The sequence below is a fragment of the Vitis vinifera genome, chromosome 3 (assembly GCF_030704535.1).
Source record: "Vitis vinifera cultivar Pinot Noir 40024 chromosome 3, ASM3070453v1".
NCBI classification, from domain to species: Eukaryota; Viridiplantae; Streptophyta; class Magnoliopsida; order Vitales; family Vitaceae; genus Vitis; species Vitis vinifera.
The window spans coordinates 6,282,489-6,307,623 of record NC_081807.1 but is presented as its reverse complement, the minus strand read 5'-3'; the positions used below and the strand labels follow the sequence as shown (position 1 = coordinate 6,307,623).

Here is a 25,135-nt window from a genome sequence, read left to right as displayed (position 1 = left end):
TTTGTATAAGGTGATAGGATAAGCACATAGATGAATATTGTAATAATGATCCCTTTTTTTTGCATACCCATAGAAATGGAGATATTTGTTACTTTTGTACATATATGTTATGATGAGTTATGTATAAAGTATGAATGAAAATTACATGTTTATTCTCAAACTATGGACTCAACTGTTCTCACGTTTATTGATAAGGAACTTGACAATAGTTAAGTTCAGGCTTTGTCTGAAGACTGTAGACTTAACTACCTTCAAGTTTGTACATAAAACAACTTGACAATGGTTAAGTTCAGGTTTTGTCTAAAGACCGTTGACTTAACTGCCTTCAAGTTGGTACATAAAACAACTTGACAATAGTTAAGTTCAGGTTTTGTCTAAAGACTGTGGACCTAACTACCTTCAAGTTTATATATAAAACAACTTGACAATAGTTAAGTTCAGGTTTTGTCTAAAGACTGTGGACTTAACTACCTTCAAGTTTGTTCATAAAACAACTTGACAATAGTTAAGTTCAGGTTTTGTCTAAAGACTGTGGACTTAACTACCTTCAAGTTTGTACATAAAACAACTTGACAATAGTTAAGTTCAAGTTTTGTCTGAAGACTGTGAACTTAACTTCCTTCAAGTTTGTTCATAAAACAACTTGACAATAGTTAAGTTCAGGTTTTGTCTGAAGACTGTGGACTTAACTACCTTCAAGTTTGTTCATAAAATAACTTAACAATAGTTAAGTTCAGGTAAAAATGGCAATTGTAGACACAACCTCCTATGAGTCTATAGAAGATCAACTTGATACCTGTTAAGTCCAGATTAAATATGTTATTCTGGAATAGATTTCGACTTAATATCTGTCAAGTTGGTTCTTAGTTAACTTGATAGTAGTTAAGTTCATGTGTTCTATTAAGACTATGGACTTAACTACATCCAAGTTTGTACACATAACAACTTGACAACATTGAAGTTTAGTTTAAAAGGTCAATTGTATACATAACTATCGAACAACATTCATCAAAATATCCAGGTAGATATATCAACTTGTCCAACTACATTTATCAAAATGTCTAACTACATATATGAAGCTATCCAATTACATATAACAAACCATCCAACTACATTATCAAAATGTGAAATATCAACATGAATTCATTACATAGGCAAGTATTTCATATAAAATAACTCTGTTGCCATCTTTTCCCGAAACCAGTCCATTCGTGCACTTGTTAATGACTTCAATGGATGGTTGTGCATTAAGTATTCAACATATTTGATAACAAACATGCCACAATCACCATTGCATGGTACACAGATAATCAATGTTAGGGTTATTATTAAAGATTAAGTGTATAAGTTATGAAAGTAAATTTAAGATCACTTACTCATTTTCTTGTTGAGGAATATCTTGCAGCCATTCAATTTCCCATTCCTGGTAGTTAACTTTTGTGTCACCATGAAAACCATAATATGCTATTGCATTCAATATATGCGGCAACAATTTGGCTAATGGTTTAATGGCAACTTGCAATCTTGCATTATTATTGATGCCCATCAATGAGTCATATACGTATATAATCCTTCGATGAAGGTGGACAACTCCTAATACCCAGTGACTAGCCCAAACATTGATAGGGACATACACAATGTCAACATCAGGCCATTTGACAGAATAAAGAGGTTGCAAACCATTGGCATAATCAATAAGGATGTCATTCTCTGGTAATTTGAATTGGTTCCACTTCTTGACATGCTTAATCCATCTTGCTTGAGCATTTTGCTACATAGAATAAAGTTAACATACATAAATAAATAACCAAGATCATAAGATTCATTATTACAAAAAAATTAAAAATGATAACTAAAATTCAAACTACACATACCCAAAACATAGTATCCACTGTGGTAAACTTTTGGGAAAAAAGATGAGGATTTTCTATTCGCCGCTTCCGGAAAAAGAAGAAGGCAACATCAATGTGCTAACAATTACAATAAAGTAAATTAGTTATATTATTTGGTTGTAAGCTGAACATAATAATAAATAAAAATAAAAACAAATTCATATTTTACAAACTATGTCAGCAAGCCATGAACCATGATTAGACAATGATTGAAACCATTTTTTTTTTATCTATATGCATGTAGTCAATGTCAATTGTGGACCTTTGACATAAAAAAAAAAAAAAAAACATTAGTAATTTTATAACTTGTGAAGAACACAAATTTACAAGTATGGATGTATACAACTTACCCTTGGTCATCACTCATCCACTTTTGAAAGGACTCTAATGCTTCTTCAGAGATTGGACGCAAAGGATCAAATGAAGTTAATGGTTTTTCAATCTCTTTTCTTAGTTTCTTTCTCTTTGTGGGATCTGTAAAAGGGTGTTGCAAGATATGAGACTTTTTAATCTTACGCCTTCGCTTAAAAATGGTAGGAGATAGATGGTGAGGTATGACATATACTGAAAACTCGCCTGACATAGTTGGGGTACCAAACAACTTGGCAATATCAATAACTGGATCATCAATAGAGTAGTCATCTTTCAACTCTTTAGTCATGTGTTTTTCTGCAAGCTGAAGGTTTCTAAAAGCTTCCATATCAATGTTCACATCCATGGGAATGTCATTCCTCTCCACTTCATCATCTGTAACATCCTCAAAAATTCCAGTCTGGAAATCAAAGCCCATATTGTTATCATTTTCTTTTGTACTAGATTTTCTGAATCTAGTGTCATGCATACCATGTTCCTTATTCGAACTCTTAACCTAAAATTGCATACACCACCCAATAATAATAAATATGAGAAAACATAAATGTCAAAACATTGAAGTATTATAAAATTTAAACAAGTAAACATGTCACTAACTTCTAATAAAAGTTGTTTCAATTCATCCATCTTCAAGTTGAGTCCTTCAATTTCTTTCTTTAGATGATTGAAATTTAACTCTGAGCTTTGTCTGAATTTCACAAACTCCATCCATAATTTCTGCACATATTGCACGTAAATGAAATAAAAATTTAACACTTACAATATTTATATATATATATATATATTATGACAAGTTTGTTCACTTTGAAATAACACACTTGTTAAATTTAGGTTTTTTCATGATCCCTACAAACTTAACTTCCTATAAGTTTATTTATAGTTAAGGTCAGGTTCCACATGTTAATTATGGAATGAACATCTTATATTAAATAAAGTACCAAAAAAAAAAAACATGCATGCATTATTTATGATGGCTAAGTTTAGGTTAAGTTTCCTCTATTGATGGGACAACTGCATCATTTGTTGTTTCTTCTGCCATTACAGCAGTAGCAACAACAACATATGCAGCAGTGTCAGATGAGCTTTTTTCATGCCTTAAGTCATCCTTCTTGGCATCTTGTGAGGCATTTGATTGGTGCAACATTTTTGCTGAAGCTCCTTGTTTATCTACATGCTTGTAATAGTCTTGTTGTTGCTCCTCTAAAGTGGGTGTTAGAAGTGAATGAAAAGTTAACTACAAAGTCCAAATCAAATATAATTGTTAATAAACAACAATACAATAATATTTATAATTGCATTCTTAAAATTTAAAGGTAAAGAATTACTTACATGAGGCTTTAGAAATACATTTTCAACCTCAGTAGACCTTGGAGCACTTGTTGCACTCCAATTTAATATTCGAGGATAGCTCTCAGATACACGAGTGGCATATTTCAATCCAATAAGTGGAATAGCCTCGTATGCCCAAACCTGGAATGCATATGGAAATCCAACAAGACTATATGCTTCAACTGCAACTTCTCCATTTGCTTTCTTTTTATCTTGGTATTTGGATACCCGGTTCTCCAAAGCTCTTTGCAAACCAAATAGTGTCCTCTCATAAAAATCCCCCCCACGGATACTTGTTAAAAGCCTCCAAATTATCAACCAAAGCAACCTATTCCATATCTATTAAATTTTTTCCTTATTTCCCAAATAAAACATGCTCTAAAAAAATACAAAAGTGCCAACTTTATCACCTCTTCATCTTCAAATTCTTTTTTTATTTTCTTATTCTTATTCTTTTTCTCTCCTAAAGAAAGAAAAACTTTCTCCAACTCATCATTACGCACCTTGTTTTCTCCTTTAAAGTATGTGTCCCTTATTCGTAATGATTTTTTATCACATTTTGTAATAGGACCAAAACTCAAGCCCGTAATCAATGCAAACTCTTCTTTACTAAATCTTAAGCCCTTTGACTTTAATAAAATCCATATTTCATTGTCTTTTTTGGTTTCACATTGATGTAACAACAATTGATGAACAATTTGGGCTGAAAATCTAAGTTCGGGAAGGAGTAAAAAATGACCAAAACATGATTTTCTAAACATCTCCAATTGTGGTTCGGTCAATTTCTTCTTAATATTTTCAATGGCTACCAAGTGAGACAAACATGCAATTTTTCCAGGAAAGTACTCCTCTTTAGATATTTTAGATATAAAAGATAGGAGAGGAGGAGGAATGTCAATTTGCAAGATAATAACAAATTGTAAAAATATTAATATAAATTGAGCAAAATTATATTACCAAACTTATCCAACTATGTTAAATCCATCATTTTGTATTACTTCTTAACATAGACTTTATTTTCCTATTATTTAAGAATGTCATGTCAAATGCTAATATTCTAAAGATATTATTTTACTAATGCAATTGAAGCTATTATATTTTACTAAGTTGCAGCTACAAAAAATTAGAGACATTATTCTAGTGTTTATTGAAATTTGAAACAAAACAAAACCATTTTGAAATTGCAACCTGTTGACAATGAACTTGATAGCAGTTAAGTTCAGTTTTTTCTTAACATATATATTTAAATCAAAATTCTAAATATTTGGATAAAATAATTTCATAAAAATTATATTCAAATACGTTATAAATTCATAACAAATAACTTCATTACACAAAATTTCAAAACCTTTTGATGGTAAACTTGATAGTAGTTAAGTTTAGTTTTTTCTAATCATTCAAATATTGCTTTAAACCTTGGACTATAACCTCACTGAGAAAATTTCCAACAATTAGATTATCAATTCATGAAAAATAAATTCATAAAAAAAAATCTATTAAAAATGATAAAATTAAAAAAAAAAAATTAAAAATCAAAATTTCAAGTAGAAAATTAATGCTTACTGAATCAGTTGATTTCTTCTCATTTTCTGATGACGATGACGAGGTTTCAAAACCTAGCTTTCTTTCACTTTTTTTTTTCCCAAAATTTTATACCTCTTCTGTTTCGTATTTTTCGTCACCGAATTTTTTTCTTCCTCCATTTTCATGAACTGAATCAACACACAATATCAGAAAGATGAAAAATAGGGTTTGATTACAAAAAAATAAAATAAAATAAGAACCAAAATAAGACACTTAGGGTTTCTTCTCATTTCATGGATGAAGATTCATATATACAGTTCGAAAAACTAAAATCAAAGAATGAAACAGTGAAACTTACTTTCTGTTTTTTCTTTGTATTGTGTTGCCTTTTTGTTTTATTGCAATAAACGGAAAAATCCTTCGTGATTTCTTTCTCGTAGGTTAACAGATGGAACAAATGGGTTTGCAGGGTAAGGAAGAGACACAACACAACAGAAAATTGGAGTTGGAGGGAAAAAGGGCTGAAAAGATAACTGATGGGGTATTTTTGTCCGAATTGGGTCATTTTTGAGACTTAAATAAGTAAAGGGTTAGTTTTGCAATATTGAGGGATTTTTGTCCCTTTTAATCGGTTATCCCTAAATTTTTTAATTGTTAATTTCATAGCCAGTCCACCATCATCAAAACAGTCTAGACTCTCTGCTCTGATAAAAATAAAAGATTAGAGAAAAATTTGAGAAAACAAGTTCTGTTATAGCACAATTTGTTCTCTCATCCCTCCTCTTGAATAAACTTTCTTTCTTCACATTTTCCATTAATTGAAGAATAGGAAACGCTAGATGTAACACCCCAAAATTAACTCTTAGGGCAAAATAGTAAATTACAAATTAATTAATTAATTAATTAAACTCATTAAAGGTGAAAGATTCTTTTTACCATTAATAATCCTATGTATAAATTAGATTTTCCTCTTACTTTCTTTATTCAGAAAACCTTATCGATCAAATTAGAGAATTAAAGATCGTAGGGTTCTAGGTTTAGAAGTTCAAATTTTTTCAAGTAAGATTTTAATCCTAAATTAATATATTATATTCGTTAGTTAGTTCCAAACACGCTAGATATTCTTTAAAATTTTTTTAATTTAGATTAGGGTTAGTTTATTTTTTTAATTCATTTTAATATCAAAAGATTGGAAATTTAAGATTATGGGTTGATTTATTGTTGGAAATTGGGAAATCTTAAGTTTTTAGATTAAAAATAAATAAAAATTCTTTGGAAGATTTCGATTTAGGCTAGGGTTAATATATTTAAAATCTTTAGGTCAAAATACTAAAATTATAAATATAGGTTGTTCCATCGATGAAAATAGGGAAATTCAAAATTTATTAGATAAATAGATCTAAGCAATGAAATTTCAAAAATTAAATGAGTAAATAAATATATGATTATATGTGGCTTAAGTGATTAGAAAATATAATGAAGAAAAAAAAATTATAAGATTTCAATGTATCGGGTGATTTCTAAAAGTGAATAATAATAATAATAATAATAATAATAATAATGAGATAGTGTGCACAGTGGCCATTAAAAAAAAAGAGAAAAAAAGAATGCTTGTGTGAGGAAGAATGAAGAATGATGAAAATAATAATAATAAAGAAGGCACAGTGTGTGGAGTGTGTGAGTGTGGTGGATGATATATATATTTATATATATTATATTGGTAGTTGTGTGAGTGTTGTTATGGTAGTTATATTTGGAAAATATGAAAATGATATAATAAATTATGTATAAATAAAACGAGGTGAAGTATAAATTAGTTAAATTTATAGTATTATAATTAGATTAATGATAAATATTAAGTTGATAAATAACATAAAATTTAATTAGTGAAATAAATTGTAGTTTAATTAAATTATGTTGTATCCTAAGAAATAAATTGAAAATAAAATTTAAGTTTTATATAAATTAGAAATTTATTAATTTTTCTAAAATAGGAATAGATTAAATTATCTTTCATAATTAAAAACATTAATTTGAATACATAATATTTTAGGATTTTCAAATCTATAATTTTGGATAAATAGTAATTGTTATTTCTCTTATTCTTTGTTAGGTGAATAGTAGATTTCCCAGAATTATTTTTCTTCAAAGTTTTTGAGGACTTCTTTTGAGGTAAAGGAAATTAATACAAATTTTGTAAAAGAAAATAATATATATATATATATATATATATATGTTGTTTGAAATGTGTAATTGTTAATTTTGCTTTTAAGCATGAATCAAATATATTTTTGTATGGAAAAAAATGTGTTATAACATTTATTTTGCTTATATCGAAACACTTGGAGATTTTCTACTTTTGTAAGTTGGAATAAATAAAATAAATAATTGGGGAATTTATGTAACCATATACCAAGGGGCAAAATTTTGCCTTTTGGAAACTTTACTTTTTACTTTTCAAATTCAATGAATTTTGTGGAAAATAAACAACCTTTCATACACTGTAATAGTGATGTTGAGACCCTTCCAAAAATACCCTCCTATAGTTTGACATCTCTCCTAGTTGGATAAGTTGTTTGTTGTCCACTTAAGCCAGTGACATGGCTCAGTTACATGTCATTGACTAGCTAGACATTCCACATGGATTGATGTTTTAAACAATATTTACCCCCAAATATCTTCTTCTTTCTTCAACCAAACCCTAACACTAAAAACCCATGTTCTTTCTTATTCGTTCACAGGCATAACCCATCACAAGGCGAAAGGATCCATAAAAAATCTGGTAGGTTCTCAAATCGCGATAACCCATCAACCCCAAACGAACCTCCAAACTTGATCTCTTATTTTGTTTCTCCTCCATCACCATAAGGAAAACGACATATTCATTTTCCCACCAAACATCAATCTGAAAACAAAAGTCCAAGTGCGAACCCCTTAACAAAGGCCAGGTAGACAAAAAAACACATTTCCTTCTTATTTTAGGAGTGACAGTCATTTTTCTCCTGGTTGTACTTCCTATTTTGCTTTTACATTGAAAAAGGAGAAAGAAAGCAATTGAGAGAACGAGATAACGAAGAATAAAAATATTGTAGTTGCATTTAACTTTTAAAGCAAGGGTTTTTCCAGGTAATATATATATATATGTTATTAAATTTTGTAATAACTTTATATTTTGATTTGTCATTTTGATTCTTTGAGATTTGAATAATGTCATAGTTATGTGATTTGTGCAATTTTGTGATTTAAACTTGATTACATTGCATATTTCTACATGTTCAATGTCCATTAATATTGTATCTAAATTTATATTTTAATTTATTTAGGGTTTATTTGAAATGAAATATGGTTTAAAATTTGATAAATAATGGGAAAATGAGATGGTGGTAAGCTATATTGATTTTGTTTTATTTTCTGAATTGTTGTGTTTGTGTTGTATGTGGTTGTTGGGAAGAATATGGAAAAGAGAAGAAAAATATGACTATTGCATGTGAAGGGAATACAATTTTTAGGAATGGTCAAACAATTTGTTGTTTAATATTGTTTATATGGGATTTGAGATGTTTTGTTGTTTAATGTTGTTTATCTGGGATTCCAAAATGAGTAATTTGAGTGATCTTTTATAGTTGTTAATTGGTGAATCTAATGCATTGGAAAAGAATTCATGTTTAGTCATGAGTAGATGAGTATAAATTTTAAAAATGATTGAGATTAAAGTTTGAATAAATTTCTTAATAAAAGTTTTGAATTTGTAATGAATAAGGGTTGAATTGAAGAAGAAAATAAAACAAATTTAGTAAAGCGGGCATGAATTTATGTGGGAATTAGGGAAAATAGTATTGGAGCCTTAGGTTCAAAATTGATGGTCACAACCACAAATATGAAATTTGTTTTGTTTATGTGTGTAGTGGTCATAGTAAGGGTCTACCCTTGGATGAAGGGGTTGGCCGTAATTCAGTTAATGACATTTGTATGAAATTATTGTTTTCGTAAGAGGTTGCAGTAAGTGAATTAAAGGCTGACCCATTTTTTTGGAGGTAGGCCCTTAGTTGTAAATATTGTTGTGGTTTAATCTGGATAGTAGGCAAAATAAAGGCTGACCCATTTGTTTGGAGGTCGGCCCTTGGTTGTAAACATTGTTGTGGTTTAATCTGGGCAGTGGGCAAAATAAAGGTTGACTCATTTTTTTGGAGGTCAGCCCTTGGTTGTAAACATTATTGTGGTTTAAGTTGGGCAGTGGGCAAAATAAGGGCTGACCCAATTGTTTGGAGGTCGGCCCTTGGTTGTAACATTGTTGTGATTAAATTTGGGCAGTGGGCAAAATAAAGGTCGACCCATTGTTTGAGGGGGTGGCCCGAAAAGAGTGACATTAGCACAATTTGGCTTGAAGAGTTATCAAAACAATGGTTAGCCCATGAATTGAGAGGTTCACTCCCTAACTTATATAACATAGCAAATTACTACGAAGTAAAATAGAATAATTGCATTGCTTAATGTTAAGTATACACTATGCATGTCTATATTTACACCATGCTTCAAAGATAAACGATGTATTAATATATGATGGTTGTAAGCATGATAATCAGTTTTTTTATAAGTAAGTTGGTTTATGTAGTGTTATTAAGAAATTAGTTAATTGTTTCAGCTTGACTAAAGGTTCATGCTTCTAAATAGAGGTTGCACATGATCGAGTAGCATTTAAATGGATCCAAGTAATACAATTTATTGTTATCTGCACATTGGAGGAGAGCTAGTAAGGGATGAACATGGCAATGTGAAATATATGGGTGGGAGACGAGAGGGTCTAAGTTTAGAACGATCAATGACATATAATGATTTTGTTTCAAGGATTTGTGGGAAAATGAACATCAATATAGTGGGACCAACATTTTCATATACTCTCCCGTTTGATTTATATGCACTTCAACCATTGAAAAATGATGAAGACTTGACAAATATGTTTCAATTTAGTGACCGATGTGCACGTGTATATATATGTTTAGTATCAACAGTTGAAGACGATGAAACGATTGAGAATGGAGGACAAGGGTAAGTTATATAAAAAAAATGTATAATCTTAAATGATTCCATGTATTTATTTATTTTGTAATATTTATGTTTATTCATTAGATGTTATAATGCAGCTTGAACGAAACAATCGTAGGGTCTAACTCACCGGTCCCATATTCAACAAGAGATGTTGATATTAGAATGCAATCACGAGGATTTCATCAAAGATGTGCTGAATCACATGTTGGTCCACTAGAGTCAAGCCGTTTTGAGAGTGCAATATTGGGTAGTGGGCATACCTTCTCAACTGCAAATGAATTTCGGGATGCAATATATCTCATGTCAGTAGGAGGCCATTTTAGATATAAGTTTAAGAGGAATTGTCTTAAGCATATGACTGTAATATGTGTTGTTGAAGGATGCCCTTGGAAAGTAACTGCTTGTGTTGTTGGGAGAACAAAAATAGTTCAAGTGCATACATTTAGAAATGAACATAACCACTCTTTAGAAGATGTGTCAATTTTCGAACCAGTAGTTCATTGTAATCGAGCCACAGCTATGATTGATGATGTTATTCGTTCAAATCCAGATTACTTACCCCATCAAATATGTAAAGACTTTCATCGACAATACGGAATGCAATTGAATTATTGTCAAGCATGGAACTTGAAAGAGAAGACTAAAGAACGAATTCATGGTGTGCCGCAATGTTCATATAAGTTGTTACCTTGGTTATGTACAAGGCTTATTGAAACAAATCCAGGGACGATTGTTGAATATAGATGTTCGGATGATGGTCATTTTATGCAATTGTTTGTTGCCCTTTTAGTGTCAATACATGGGTTTCAACTGGGATGTCGGCCTATTATATCAATAGATTCATCCCACATGAGTGGGCCATACAAGGGTGCTTTATTTTTAGCTTCTTCCTATGATGCTGACGATGACATGTTTCCACTTGCTTATGGCTTATTTAGCTTTGAGAATTACGAGGATTGACTTTGGTTTTTAGAGAAATTGAAGATGGTCATAGGTGAAAGAGATGTTATAATAATATTTGATAGGCACCAAGGGATTATCCGTAGTGTTTCAGAGGTATTTGGTAGTGAAAACCATGCACATTGCTATCGTCACATTAAAGAAAACTTCAGTAGCTTTCTAACAAAGCTGAACACTAAAGGGAGGAAAGGAAAGGAAAATGCTTTGCAAATGCTTGATTCTATCGCCTATGCTAGGTTAGATTGTGATTATGAGGTTGCAATGGATACTTTAAGGACATTTAATCATGATTTGGCGAAGTGGATTGAAGAAAATAACCCTTAACATTGGGCAATCTCTAAATTTAAGAAGATGGGTTGGGATAAGATGATAAGTAATTTGGCTGAGTCTTTCAAGTCTTGGTTAAGACATGAACGACACCATAACATTTGTGTTTTCTTCATCGAGCATATGGATAAGTTAGGATCTCTTTTAGTCGAGCATAAAAATGGACTTGTAAAATGGAATGGGTGTATTGGTCCTAAAACAGAAGAAAAGATTGCATTGAACATTGGAAAAGGTGAAAATTATATCACTTATTTACACTTGGGTAGTTTGATGAAAGTATCCAATGGAAAAGCATTCCTGGAGGTGGACTTAATGGAGCGAACTTGCACATGTAAAGCATGGCAAATGTTTGGAATCCCATGTGATCATGCTTGTGCAGCTATACGGTGAATGGGGTTTGACGTATCTGATTATGTTGATGACTGGTATAAGTACAATTTGCAAGAGAAGATATACTCTGGAAGCATGCGTACTTTGGTAACGCATGATATGCCAATGATTGATGAAGATAGAACCGTTCGTGATGCCTTGGGTCATACTTATCCCTTTCTTAATCCTCCAACCACAAAGCGACCTCTTGGAAGACCTAGGAAACGTCGAATCGAGTCTCAATTCATGTAAAAAAAAACGGTTCATTGTTCTCGTTGTAATCAGCCTGGGCATAATCGTGCGACATGTAATAACCCATTGTTGTAAGTTTTCTTTTATTGAACTTCATAATGTAAGATCGACTTTATATTAGTATGAAATAGTTTGGTAATCTTCATTGTTGTTTCCTTGATTATAAGCAATGAGTAATTTATTGGATTTGAAGTGTTTGGTGTACATATATTGTGATTGTATGTTGTTCTTCAATATTATGAGATATGTTACATGATAATGTAATTGTAATAGTAAAATATGTACCTTGGTCATTATTGTTCAAAGATGGCATTGAAGTGACTTAGATTCATATGACGTCCTTGGAAAAAAAACAAGATTGTTAACTAGTGGGCATAATCGTGGCCAACCTTTACATGTAGGGGCTACTGCTTTTTGGCTAATGACCCTTAAGCATATTATTTAGTTTTGTGTGAAATGGGCAGTAGCCAAAATAAGGTTGTGCTTGTTAGATCATAGGCAACCCTATCGTTTTTTGTCTTTAAAATTGGTTTCGTGTTATGTGAGGTGTCTTGAAAAGGGAGGTTGAACCATTAACACCATGGGAAGGCATTCGAACATTAGCTTAATATGTTATGTGCAGAAGGCAATCTAGGGGCACACCTTCCATTTGAAAGGCATGCCTATGTGTTAATGATATTATATAACTATGCTACATGCAGAAGGCAAAGTAGGGGTGCACCCTTGGTTGCATAGGTATGCCCATGGGTACGATAACTTTATTGGGAAATTCTATATGCAGTATGCAAAGTAGGGGCACACCCTTGATTTTAGGGGCATGCCTATTGCTAAAACCATTATATTGGTAGGCTATGTGCAGTAGTCAACCTAAGAGCAAAACCTTGATGGAAGACACATAAATGTGGGTGAAAAACTTCTTTTTGTTAAGCTACTTGCAGTAGGAAAAAGAAAGACATGACTCTCTATTAGAGGCATGCCTTTAGGATGACTAGAGTTGAGGTGTGGGTTGGGTAGTAAGGCAAATGGAGGCATACCGATTGCTTAAAAGGTTGGCCCTTGATGTTCATATGAAATAAATGTTGGAAATGATTCCTTGTTGATTCAAAATCATAGATTGTTTCTAAATATTTATCATTTTAAAAAAAATTTAATTGTTTAATTTTCAATTTATTTTTTATTATCTTAATTTTTTTAACTACTTTTTTTATTTAGCTCATTAATAATTTTTTTTATTTATCCGTTTACTTTTATTTAATTTCAAAATTTTGTATTTTTAAATATTACAAAAATAGTTGTACTTAGAATATGCTACAATATAACAAAAAATATAATGAAGTCCTAATATTTTATAACTTAAAATTAATTTGATTAGATAAATGATTGATAATTTTAATTATTTAAATAAATTAATTTTAATAGAAAAATTGCCACCACATATTTGTAATAAATTTTTAGAAATCATATCTCATTGGTACATCCTTAACAAAATTTGGTACATCCTTCATTAAATTTGGTATATCCGATCTGATAGATTCCGAGACCCCCATTTCAACATGGATGGTCCATAATTTCATTTAGAAACCCATAACAAAGTGATTGGGGGTCGATCCCCACTTCGGAAAGCATTTTCGGACCCTTGGTACATTCTTAACAAAATTTGGTACATCCTTCATTAAATTTGGCACATCCGAGCCTAGTGATTCCGGGACCCCTTTCTGACCATGAAGGAGCCACTATTTCATTTAAAAACCCATAACAAAGTGATTTGGGGCCGATTCCCACTTCAGAACGTATTTTTGGACCCTTGGTACATTCTTAACAAAATTTGGTACATCCTTAATTAAATTTGGTACATTCTTCATTAAATTTGGTACATTCGATCTGATGGATTCCAAGACCCCCATTTCAACATGGATGGCCCATAATTTCTTTAAGAAACCCATAACAAAGTGATTGGGGGTCGATCCCCACTTCGGAACGCATTTTCGAACCCTTGGTACATCCTTCACAAAATTTGGTACATCCTTCATTAAATTTGGTACATTCGAGCCTAGTGATTCCGGGACCTCCTTCTGACCATGGATGAGCCACTATTTCATTTAGAAACCCATAACAAAGTGATTTGGCGTCGATCCCCACTTCGGATCCCACTTTGGAGCTCTTGGTACATCCTTAACAAAATTTGATACATCCTTAATTAAATTTGGTACATCCTTCATTAAATTTGGTATATCCAATCTGATAGATTCCGAGACCCCCATTTCAACATGGATGGTCCATAATTGCTTTTAGAAACCCATAACAAAGTGATTGGGGGTCGATCCCCACTTCAGAACGCATTTTTGGACCCTTTGTACATTCTTCACAAAATTTGGTACATCCTTCATTAAATTTGGTACATCCGATCCGATCAATTCCGATACCCCCATTTCAACATGGATGGTCCATAATTTCTTTAAGAAACCCATAACAAAATGATTGGGGGTCGATCCTCACTTCAGAACACATTTTCGGACCTTTGTTACATCCTTCACAAAATTTGGTACATTCTTCATTAAATTTGGTACATTTGAGCCTAGTGATTCTGAGACCCCCTTATTGCCATGGATGGACCATAATTTAATTTGGCAACCCATAAGTGATTTATTTCAAAATTAAAAAAATACTTTTATTAAAACATATTTTATTACATTTTAAATAAAACCTAAATTGATTTATATCAAATATTTGATTTAAGATATGATTTCTAAAAATTTATTACAAATATGTGGTGACAATTTTTCAATTAACATTAATTTATTTAAATAATTAAAATTATTAATCATTTATCTAATCAAAATAATTTTAAGTTATAAAATATTAGGACTTCATCATTTTTTTTATTGTAGCAAATTCTGAATACAACTATTTTTGTAATATTTAAAAATACAAAATTTTGAAATTAAATAAAAGTAAACGGGTAAATAAAAAATAATAATAATGAGCTAAATAAAAAAAAGTAGTTAAAAAAATAAAGATAATATAAAATAAAATGATAATATAAATTTGAAATAAAGTATTAGGTAATGACAACGTTTTTTTGTAGGAATGAGCATGAAGAAAAACTATGGCCATCGCCTTCATGTCATACACATCCCCAATGGTATGATAAACTTTGGAATCTTATGTTATATGCAATACACAAAATAAGGGCCCACCCTTTATTTCACAAGCATGCCTATGTGTCGAAGATGCCATGTGCAATAGCCAAATTAGGGGCACACCTTTCATATGACATGCATGCAAGTGGGTGAAAACCTAATCGTAGTTATTATTTGTGTAGTATAAAAAAGATAAGCATGCCCCTTGTGCAGGTGGCATGCCTTCATAGTGACTTTATCTTACTTGTTGATGGGACAGTATGGTCATGGGAGGCAGACCCAACGCATGAAGGGCTGGCCCTATACATTCACATTGAAATAAAATTTATGGAGAATTGCTTCATATGTGTTGAAGCCTAAAATATAGAGTCAATACATACTAAGATTGGAAAATAGGCAAAATATCATTCAGACATTCAAAATAACTTAAACCAACCTCATAACTAGCATCACATTTACACATAAATATTGCATAGAGTGTTGACAATTGGTGCAAGAGAGTATAAAGTTTACTGATGATTAATGAAAGCATGCATATCGATAAGCATTGGAAACCGTTAAAGTAAAAGGAGTTAAGAAGTTGTTTGAGAACGAGATTTTATAAACTTATTACAAAATCCATGAAAATGTTGTGCGCACACATACGCATTTGGTTGTAAGACGGTTAGAAACTAAGGTTACTCCTCTCCATTAGTCGGTGCATCTTCGTCTTTTTCATCTCCACCATCATCATCACCATTTTCCTCGTCATCTGTCTGTGATGGTGTAGGAGGTAGAGCATCAGGGTGCAATGCTTTCCATGCTGCAATGGAATGATCGCATTGTTGACGCACAATCTTCAATTGATTGTTCATTGATTTGCACATTGTGTAAATATCCCTAAGCTGAGAACTTTTAGTTGACCTATGCGAAGAAGAGGATGATATTTGTTTGTCTATCGACATTTTCATGCGCATAGGTTGCATGCGTGGGATTGACTCATAAGGCAGTGTCTTGAAATCTAACCCTGCATTTTGTAAAAGCAAGCAAACAGTTGAACCATATGGTAATGCACGTGTGCTCACATTACTACGCCGTGCCTCTATCATGTTATGGAAAATAAGTGCAGGCAAATTAATTTTACTGCGACGTGCCATGTGGAACAGAATATGCAGAACATAGTGTAAGCTCATTACGATGACCCTTCTTATTCAAGACAGTATGAAACAATATCAGACTTAGAATCCTGTATTTTGGAAGTAGAGATCTACGTTCAACGCTTGTACCCAATTGAAAAGAATGACCGCATAATTCCTTTGTTATTGTGTCTGACATTGCCTTTATATCAATCTCTGGAATACAAAAGTTAATAGATTTCTTGGGTGTTTCCAGAGAGAAGGTGCGTCCAATAAGGGATGGGGAAACTCACACAACAACTCCCTTGAATGAAGTGTGAAATGAATATTTCTCCTCGTCAACATTTCTGATATTGTTGTAGAATGCTCGCACAGGAGTTGGATAACATTCTTGCGTTAGCTGTATAAATGGTCTCAATTTGTAAAAATCTAGTAACTTAGCAATGTTCTTCAAACCCAGCAATGAGTATGACATGCTCAACGACAATTGGTCGTTTTGCTATGAGCTTATCACATTCGTGCTCATCAGGTGGGTGGCGAGGCATGAAAGGGTCATGTTGGACTTCCTCAGGTACAGTTGACGTTGAGCCATGTCTAACCTTTTTTTTAGGCGGCATGATGTTTGGTCCTTGTAATGGCACTACATATTGTTAAAAATTCAGTGATGGAAGTTAGAGATGAAAAGTTTCAATTCATTGCATCCAAGCCAACCACAAATAGCTTAAAAAGGAATTCAAGCAACTCCCAAAAGAGTGGTTGCCACAACCAAGATAAAATATGTGTAGAAAATAATGAAAAACAAACCTTATTGTTGTTGTTATTGTAGAAAAATGTTGACGATTATGCGAGTAAAAATCTTAGAGTGAAATGGTAGATTAACTACAATGGAGGAATGGGTGGGTGGAAGAGGGAGGTTGTGATGTGCAACGTGTATAAGTAGTAGAATATGAGGTGTAAATGGGAATGAATATGAGTTGTTTAGGATGTGATGTCAACCAAACTGAGTAAATGGTTGAAGTTGGAATGGAGGTCCGCTTGTGCAAGAGATATAGCTAGTACATACATGCATTTAATGTTCCATAATGAGTGCATAGTTACAAGTCACTAAAATTGGATGGGATGAAACAACGTGAATGAAGTCTTCTACAAGCCTACAATTGGAGACTATCATTATGTGAAGTGAATGTGAAGTTATTATGTGGTAGGTGCATCATAAATATTGGTAATATGTTGACCTCTAGTTATTAATTGTCCACTGTGGTACAATCAAATCAAATGCAACAAAAGTTTTTCAAGTTTTTGTTCTCTTTGACATAAAATGGCCAAATATTTATCAAATAAGTGTAATGTAGTTGATATAAGTATGAATAAATGTAATATTTATTAAATTTTTATAAGAAAAGTAGCATTAATTGATTTAATATATTTAAGAGATTTATTTTAAAATTAAAAAATACGTATATTAAAACATATTTTATGACATTTTAAATACTTTAAAAAAAGTATTATTAAATTATTAAAAATGCTAAAAAAAACTTTCACAATTGACAAAAAATGCGCATGGACTCCAATTTTTTTCCACAAAAATAGTAGTAGAAGTTTATTTAATTCAATTTGGAAAAAAATCACCCATATCATTAAAAATAATTATTTTTAAAAATCATCCTTAAATATAAAATTCTATGGCTTTATTACTCTGATAGCTACACATAGAAGCTAATCACCTTGCTAAACAAAGATTTATTACCAGTATGATATTTTCCATCATGTCAAATGCTGCACGAGTATGCAATTTCGTTTTGTAAATGCTTATATCATCCACAATCATTTAAACCTCCATAAATGATCAATAACTATTTGTATTTCATGGCATTGGCAGAATTGAACCTCTTGGGAATACAAGAAATAATGTTGATGGGACAAAATTAGAACTTCTAACAAAGTACATAAATTGGAAAGGTAAGACAAACTTGAGAAACCAAGAAAGAACCACCAGATTTAGCACACATTTAGGGTTCCATTATAAACTTTCATCATGAAACATATCCTAGAATCAATAGCTAGCTATAGTCCCCAATGCAAACCAATTGGCATCTTTTGCAGTAGAAATACTAGTGGTTGATGAGCCCAATCACAGAACTTCATGAGCTTTCCCATAATACCTGTTTATAAACGGTGCCTGAAAGGCATTCCAAACAACAATAATTACTATTTAAAGATTAATGAGTCATACTTATTTCCTGAAAAATATGTAGAGAGGGCACAAATAAGATAATGCAATTAGCATTCATTAACAAGTGTCTGCTCTAATAGAAGAGGCCAAATTCATTGATATGCTACAACCAATCAACTATTTTTTGTACTTATTCACAGAATGGATGGTAAAACATACCCTCAATAAACCATGGCCAAGTGAAAACAAGGTGACTCAACAGAAAAAAATCAACTTAATTAGCTAAGTAAAAGTCAAACCATTTAGAAATATTGTCATATTGATCCATTTGGATACCAAGGAAAAAAAATGGCCACATAATGACAAAGCTTTTGGGCGATCAGTTAGTTGATATTAAAAATAGTAGACATGTTTTGTTAGCATGGAATAGATAAATAAATTAAACATATATTCCATCAAGAGATTATTTTTTGACTATTTATGTAGGGAATGACTTATAACAATACACCTTGATCTTGAATATCGCATCAAGGCCAGCTTCAAAATGCACAAGATTCATTGGCTATCAATAGTCTCATATGGAGAAACAAAAATAGTGGTGTCGAAGATATTCTGTTCTTTCAATAGAAAAGATGTTCAAAATTGTACCTTAACATTTTAGAGTTTTTGTCAATGAAGAATAATCGGAACAAACTCTAACAAATTCTTTCTTATGCTCTCTCTGGCTTTTAACATGACTGTCCATATTAGATTGTGTTGATTGGTTAGGCTCTTGATGATTATAGAGAGGTGCTTTTGTTAATCTCTCAATCCAATTGCCTTTATGTCTAATTTCTAAACTTCTTGTGTACATTTGTGCACCTTCTTTTAATTAGGCGGTGTTAATAATATTAGCTTTTGCAAAAGAAAAAATAAATTGTACCTTAACATTTGATATGTCAGGAGTATCATCGGTTTGGACTGAGTAGAACTTGTTAAACTTCATGTTTTCAAATGCTACTTTAGTCTACTAACTCATTTCTACAAGGCCTTTTTCCGGGCTTCTTTAGCCTACAAGAAAAGGAATTGACAAGTACTCAACATATTTGAAATTTATGTGCAAGACCAAAACTATTGCAACGATTGGTATCTGCTATAAAATACCTGTCTATTGGCTTTTTTTGCCTCTCGGACATTGTCTTTGACAAAATTCTAAGCAACCAAAACAATTTAAGTTCATGGTATGGTTAATTACATGCAAGAGCAATCAGTTACATGCATATCATCAATTACAAATCACCTTAAATGCATCATTTTGATCTGCATCAAATTCATCATCCTCAATTAGCTTATCAGTCACCTCCTAAAGATAAGAGAAGTACAGTTAACCACAAGATGTAAATAAAACATAATAAAAACCTATAAAGCTTATGAGTAATGAAGGAACTTATTCTTTTAGAGGGTTCCTTCCACAACACTCCCCTAGGAAATATTAATGCAAGAACAAGTCATCCTTTGTCTTATTAAATGTCTAACCATCAAAAATCACTCTAAACTAAGTTTAGTATCAATTGCTTTATAGATGCGAGACAGCCAAACCCACAATAAGATGGTAACAAGGATTCTTTCAGCTAAACAGAAAATACAGCCATTTGACCAAATTGGTTTACAGGGTTGTTGAATTATCTAATAATTAGCTCATGATTATACATAAACATAGAAAATTAGGGATAAGTTTAAGCAACCAGACCATGTCATTACAATGTTATCAACTGATTTAAACAGGTTATATGGAATAGCACAAACAATTTATGGAAGTATAAAGAAATTGTCAATAATATAACCTTAAAAAATAAAAATGTCATTTACTATAGTTTTATATATATAGGGAGGAGATAGCACCTAACTTGGTAGTCAAATGAACCATGCATGCATTGGAAGCAGTCTTGATAACTTATCCCTTCTATTGTACCATAAAAAAGACATGACATAGCCTCAAAATCTATTATTCACTATCGATAACCAAGTTGAAGTTTAAATTTGAATGTATAGTTAAAAAATTGAATGAAATAAAACAAAAGAAATTAATTGTGAAGGTTACCCAATACTATTCTGCATCGTTGGTTGACCAAATATTAGCTGTAACCATTTCACCAATTTCGTTTTCGCTATCAAGAACCATATGAGTTGCAAATTTCAGTCTTTCAAGGCTCATGCGTTCCTACACATTAAACTTATGTTAGACCCTACATCCCGGTAACATTTAACATGTACATTTGAAAATAAAAACATAACATCATATTTAACAACTTACAGAATTAATGGTTCTATTAAGACAACTTCCATCCCAATGTTGCATATAGAGAATAGCATACATCCCAGTATGTCATCTGCAATAACAAGTATGATTTGTGACATGTTATTAACATAGGACCCAATTAGGATTGAAAATGAATACATGAAAAAAAAATATATGTAACTAACAATTTTGGATCGCCAACGATATCTGCATACTGTGGATGTAAATTATTTATATTCACATCATTCCGTTTGAAGGAATTTTTTGATAACTATGACATAAATCCAACTACTTTGAAATCTTCATTAACAAAATGAACACGTTGAATGCTATTATATGATGAAAGTAGATCCACCCTTTTAGCCTCCAAATTGATTACCATGATGACCCATTCATTAAATTGGAATAAGGGGATATAAAACTACAAAACAGACAATCATCATAACAACAATGAAGACTTAAATATTTGAAATATAAATTCAAAATTATTAAAAAATTGTCATCAATCTATGTAATCAATACAATAGTCAAGCATTACCTGGTTGCAACATTCAAGATTAACACAATAGCTACCTAATCTTTTCTTGAATGTTGATTTTGAGGTAGACTTGCTCATTGAACCACATATTTCCTGTAAAAAGTTGTTGAGATCATAGTAACAATGTATGACTAAAACTATACATGCATCTTATATTAGGGACAAGATTTGGTGTACTCGAGGAAAAAACCTCACCTTAAAGTATGGATTAAAAAAGTGTCTGCGAGAAGGATTCTCTTTTTTTGCATTCATGTATCGGCAAAACATGGAAATCACCTACATAATGCCTCTTCATTAGTTAAAATGATCAATGGAAAGATGAAGGTATTTTTTCTTATTTATCATAAACCTTACCAGAATATCAATGAAGCTCTCCCCTACTAAGCATTGAAGTTGTTCTCGTGTCACGCCATAGCCACCATATGCACAAAGCATCTCACTATTAATCACATGAAACACACGACGTGAGTAATTTTTTTTGTTTTCTAGACAAATCCATAATCATAGTCTTTTAAGAACAATACTTGCTAAACGCGTGATTTGGGACTAACCGAGGATCTTTTGACTCGTCAAACACATAGTCGGCAACATGTGTCTTTTCCTCCGTCAACCGTTTATATTTTGATACACATAATTGTACAAAAGGTGACTTGTACGCAACTGCTCGTTGCCTATGACGACGTACTTTCATTTTTACTCTTCGTGGTCGTATTTCTTCTGAGGCTTGTGGTGCTACATTCACATTGGTGTTCATGCACGATTGCACTAACACCAACATATTGCGTGGCCCAGGGTGAAGGGGATCCTCGTTTGAAAGGAACACACCATCTTCTACGTTGGGTCTTTCTAACACCCCTTCATTTGTACATCCAAGGTCATCTTCAGAAGATCGATCTTCTTTGACCACCAGAATGAACAGGTGAATGTTGTGGATTATTTGTATAAAATGGTGCACCACTTTCATTAACATGTTCATGAAAATTTGACGGTTGGCCTTCATCTGTGCGATAGTGTGAAGAGGTGAAACGAGTCCTCAACACTTTCACGTCACGGTTGTATGATGCAATAAGACTATTAAGATGACTTTGTGCATCAGTGATTTGACGTTGTGTTGCCTCCATGCGAGCATAAATAACCTAAGTCAAACATAATAAAGGAACATTAAATGACATATATTTAAACTAAGCCTTAATATAAGTTACTATTTATAGTCATTAGGTATGAAGGATTATATCAAAGTCTTCATTCTCATTTGGGTCAACTAGGTCATCAACTGCAGGAGCCTTATTTTTTTCTATTTCATCTTGCTCCGCCGATGTGCTAACCAACTATCATTGCAAAACATGTAAATTGTCATCCCAATAATCTAATTACAATGGTAATCAACTATCTTAATATAACTAAAAGCTAATTATACCTCAACTTTGCTAAATCCTCCAAGCATTTCTAACTCCAACTTGATGTGTTGTTTGACCAAAAAATCGTTCCATGTAGCAATGCGAGGAGTGGTAAGTTCCACATACATGGCTGGAAAATTAGATATTGAAAAGTAGAATATCTGTTGCATTATATAAGACATAATTAGTGGTAACATCATGGCCAACATAGTGTATAACCATTATTGAATATCTAATACATGGACATATACTTATCAATAAGACAAAAAGTTACCTGTAGAAACATCAAACACCCTTTAATCCAAACATTTTCCTTCCTCCTATGTTCATGTATAACTTGAATAAAAAATTCTAAGACATATTCTCCCCAATTTATGTTCCCAAGTAACTGCTCTCGCGGTGTATACCATAACGAGTGACTACCTTCCAAACGAGATGTGGGTGCCAATAAGGTTGCACAAGCGAAAATCAAGAAGACCTGCTTAAATTCCTCCATATCATCGATGCCAACCATCATTGACTCTATATCTTGCAAACTCGGCATTTGACTAGCTTTAACACTTGCCTTCTCAACAATTAACTTTCTTCCACTATGTGGAATGCCCATCGTCATCCCAACATCATGACATGTCAAAGAAACCTTCTTACCCCCAAATAACTCGAGTTGGGAATAAGCAATGTTTGTGATTTTTATCAACCAAAAACATAAATCTAAATTAACCTCCTTACAACCTAATTGCAATAACCCACCAAAACCAAGTTCTCTTATTACATCCTTCTTCACTTCTAAGAGCAAATGGATTCCAGAGAGGAATCTACAGCCAGAACAACGACATCGTATGTTCATATTATCACTGCATTAAACAACCATAATTCATTAATAAATTAATCAAATGTTAAAGACATGTGAACGTGAATATAGTGTTCCTATATACATTCATCATAATTATTACACAAATATAACATATATTAATAAAGAAATGGGAAACATTTTGTTACATCATGTAAATGAAAATCATTGAGATCGATTTCCTCTAGCCTTTCAATAATATGGTTATCAATAAGGGTGAAATTGTAATATATAGGGTCACCCACTATGATACCCACTGTAAAAAAAAAAAAACAGACAATGTGCATTTTAGTGGGCCAACCAATTAAACAAATGGTATGGCTCAAAGTTACATACTCATCTAACCAAATCAATATAGTTTAGGGAAAAGTGGGATTTGATTCACTAATAAGAAAATATATGGTAAAAAGAATCCCAAATATTTTAAATTAGTATTATCTTCATCTATTTAAAAATAATTTGAAATACATGCACTGAGTTATCCAATTATTCCAAAAAATGTCATTTTATTTTTTATGTTATTCAAATCAATTGACAACTACACTCCTCCATATAAATGTTTCCTTATTATTTTAGATTTTTATTATTTTTTATTATTTTATTATTTAAGATTTTTTTCCCTCTAGAAACAAACACCTTATAGGATTCTTATTTTAGTTTTCTAAAAGTTTAGGAAATATTGTCAAACGAATCATATTTAATCATAATTACCAATTCAAAAAGTAATAAGATTGTTTATTAAATAATAAAAAATAAACTTCGTAATATATAATTATTTTAATATTATAACAAATTTATTATTGAAAAACTTTAATAACAAATTTTATTCATTATTATATTAAACAATTATTAATATTATATAATAAATAGAAATTTATTATTGGTTTATTTATTATCAAGAATATGAATCTATTTTTAACTTATTAATACTATAATAAATTCTGTTTTTTTTTTTTCAAATTCTTACTTTATAATGTTTCTAGAGAAAAAAAAATTCTCAAATAATAAAATAATAAAATAATAAAGTAATAATAATAATAATAATAATAATAATAATATTTTAAGATTATTGACAACTACACTCCTCCATATAAATGTTTCCTTATTATTTTAGATTTTTTTTTATTATTTTATTATTTTAGATTTTTTTTTTCCTCTACAAACAAACACCTTATAGGATTCTTATTTTAGTTTTCTAAAAGTTTAGGAAATATTGTCAAACAAATCATATTTAATCATAATTACCAATTCAAAAAATAATAAGATTGTTTATTAAATAATAAAGAATAAACTTCGTAATATATAATTATTTTAATATTATAACAAATTTATTATTAAAAAACTCTAATAACAAATTTTATTCATTATTATATTAAACAATTATTAATATTACATAATAAATAGAAATTTATTATTGGTTTATTTATTATCAAGAATATGAATCTATTTTTAACTTATTAATACTATAATAAATTCTATTTTTTTTTTCAAATTCTTACATTATAATGTTTCTAGAGAAAAAAAATTCTCAAATAATAAAATAATAATAATAATAATAATAATAATTTAAGAT

The 25,135-nt window shown here is 31.2% G+C and overlaps 1 protein-coding gene and 1 long non-coding RNA gene across 2 annotated transcripts; both read right to left on the bottom strand.

Moving 5' to 3' along the window:
• Positions 1–18,167: 18,167 nt before the first annotated feature.
• Positions 18,168–19,545, bottom strand: LOC109122255 (uncharacterized). Its single transcript, XR_002029702.2, has 2 exons — positions 19,422–19,545; positions 18,168–18,505 (listed from the first exon to the last, which is right to left on the bottom strand). It is a non-coding gene; the product is annotated as an uncharacterized LOC109122255 (long non-coding RNA).
• A 2,984-nt stretch (positions 19,546–22,529) lies between these two features.
• On the bottom strand, positions 22,530–24,110 carry LOC109122309 (uncharacterized). Its single transcript, XM_019218844.2, has 3 exons — positions 22,987–24,110; positions 22,733–22,873; positions 22,530–22,643 (listed from the first exon to the last, which is right to left on the bottom strand). Exons 1-3 carry the CDS (start codon positions 23,557–23,559, stop codon positions 22,530–22,532), a joined length of 828 nt encoding a protein of 275 aa, XP_019074389.1. The 5' UTR covers positions 23,560–24,110.
• Positions 24,111–25,135: the final 1,025 nt, after the last annotated feature.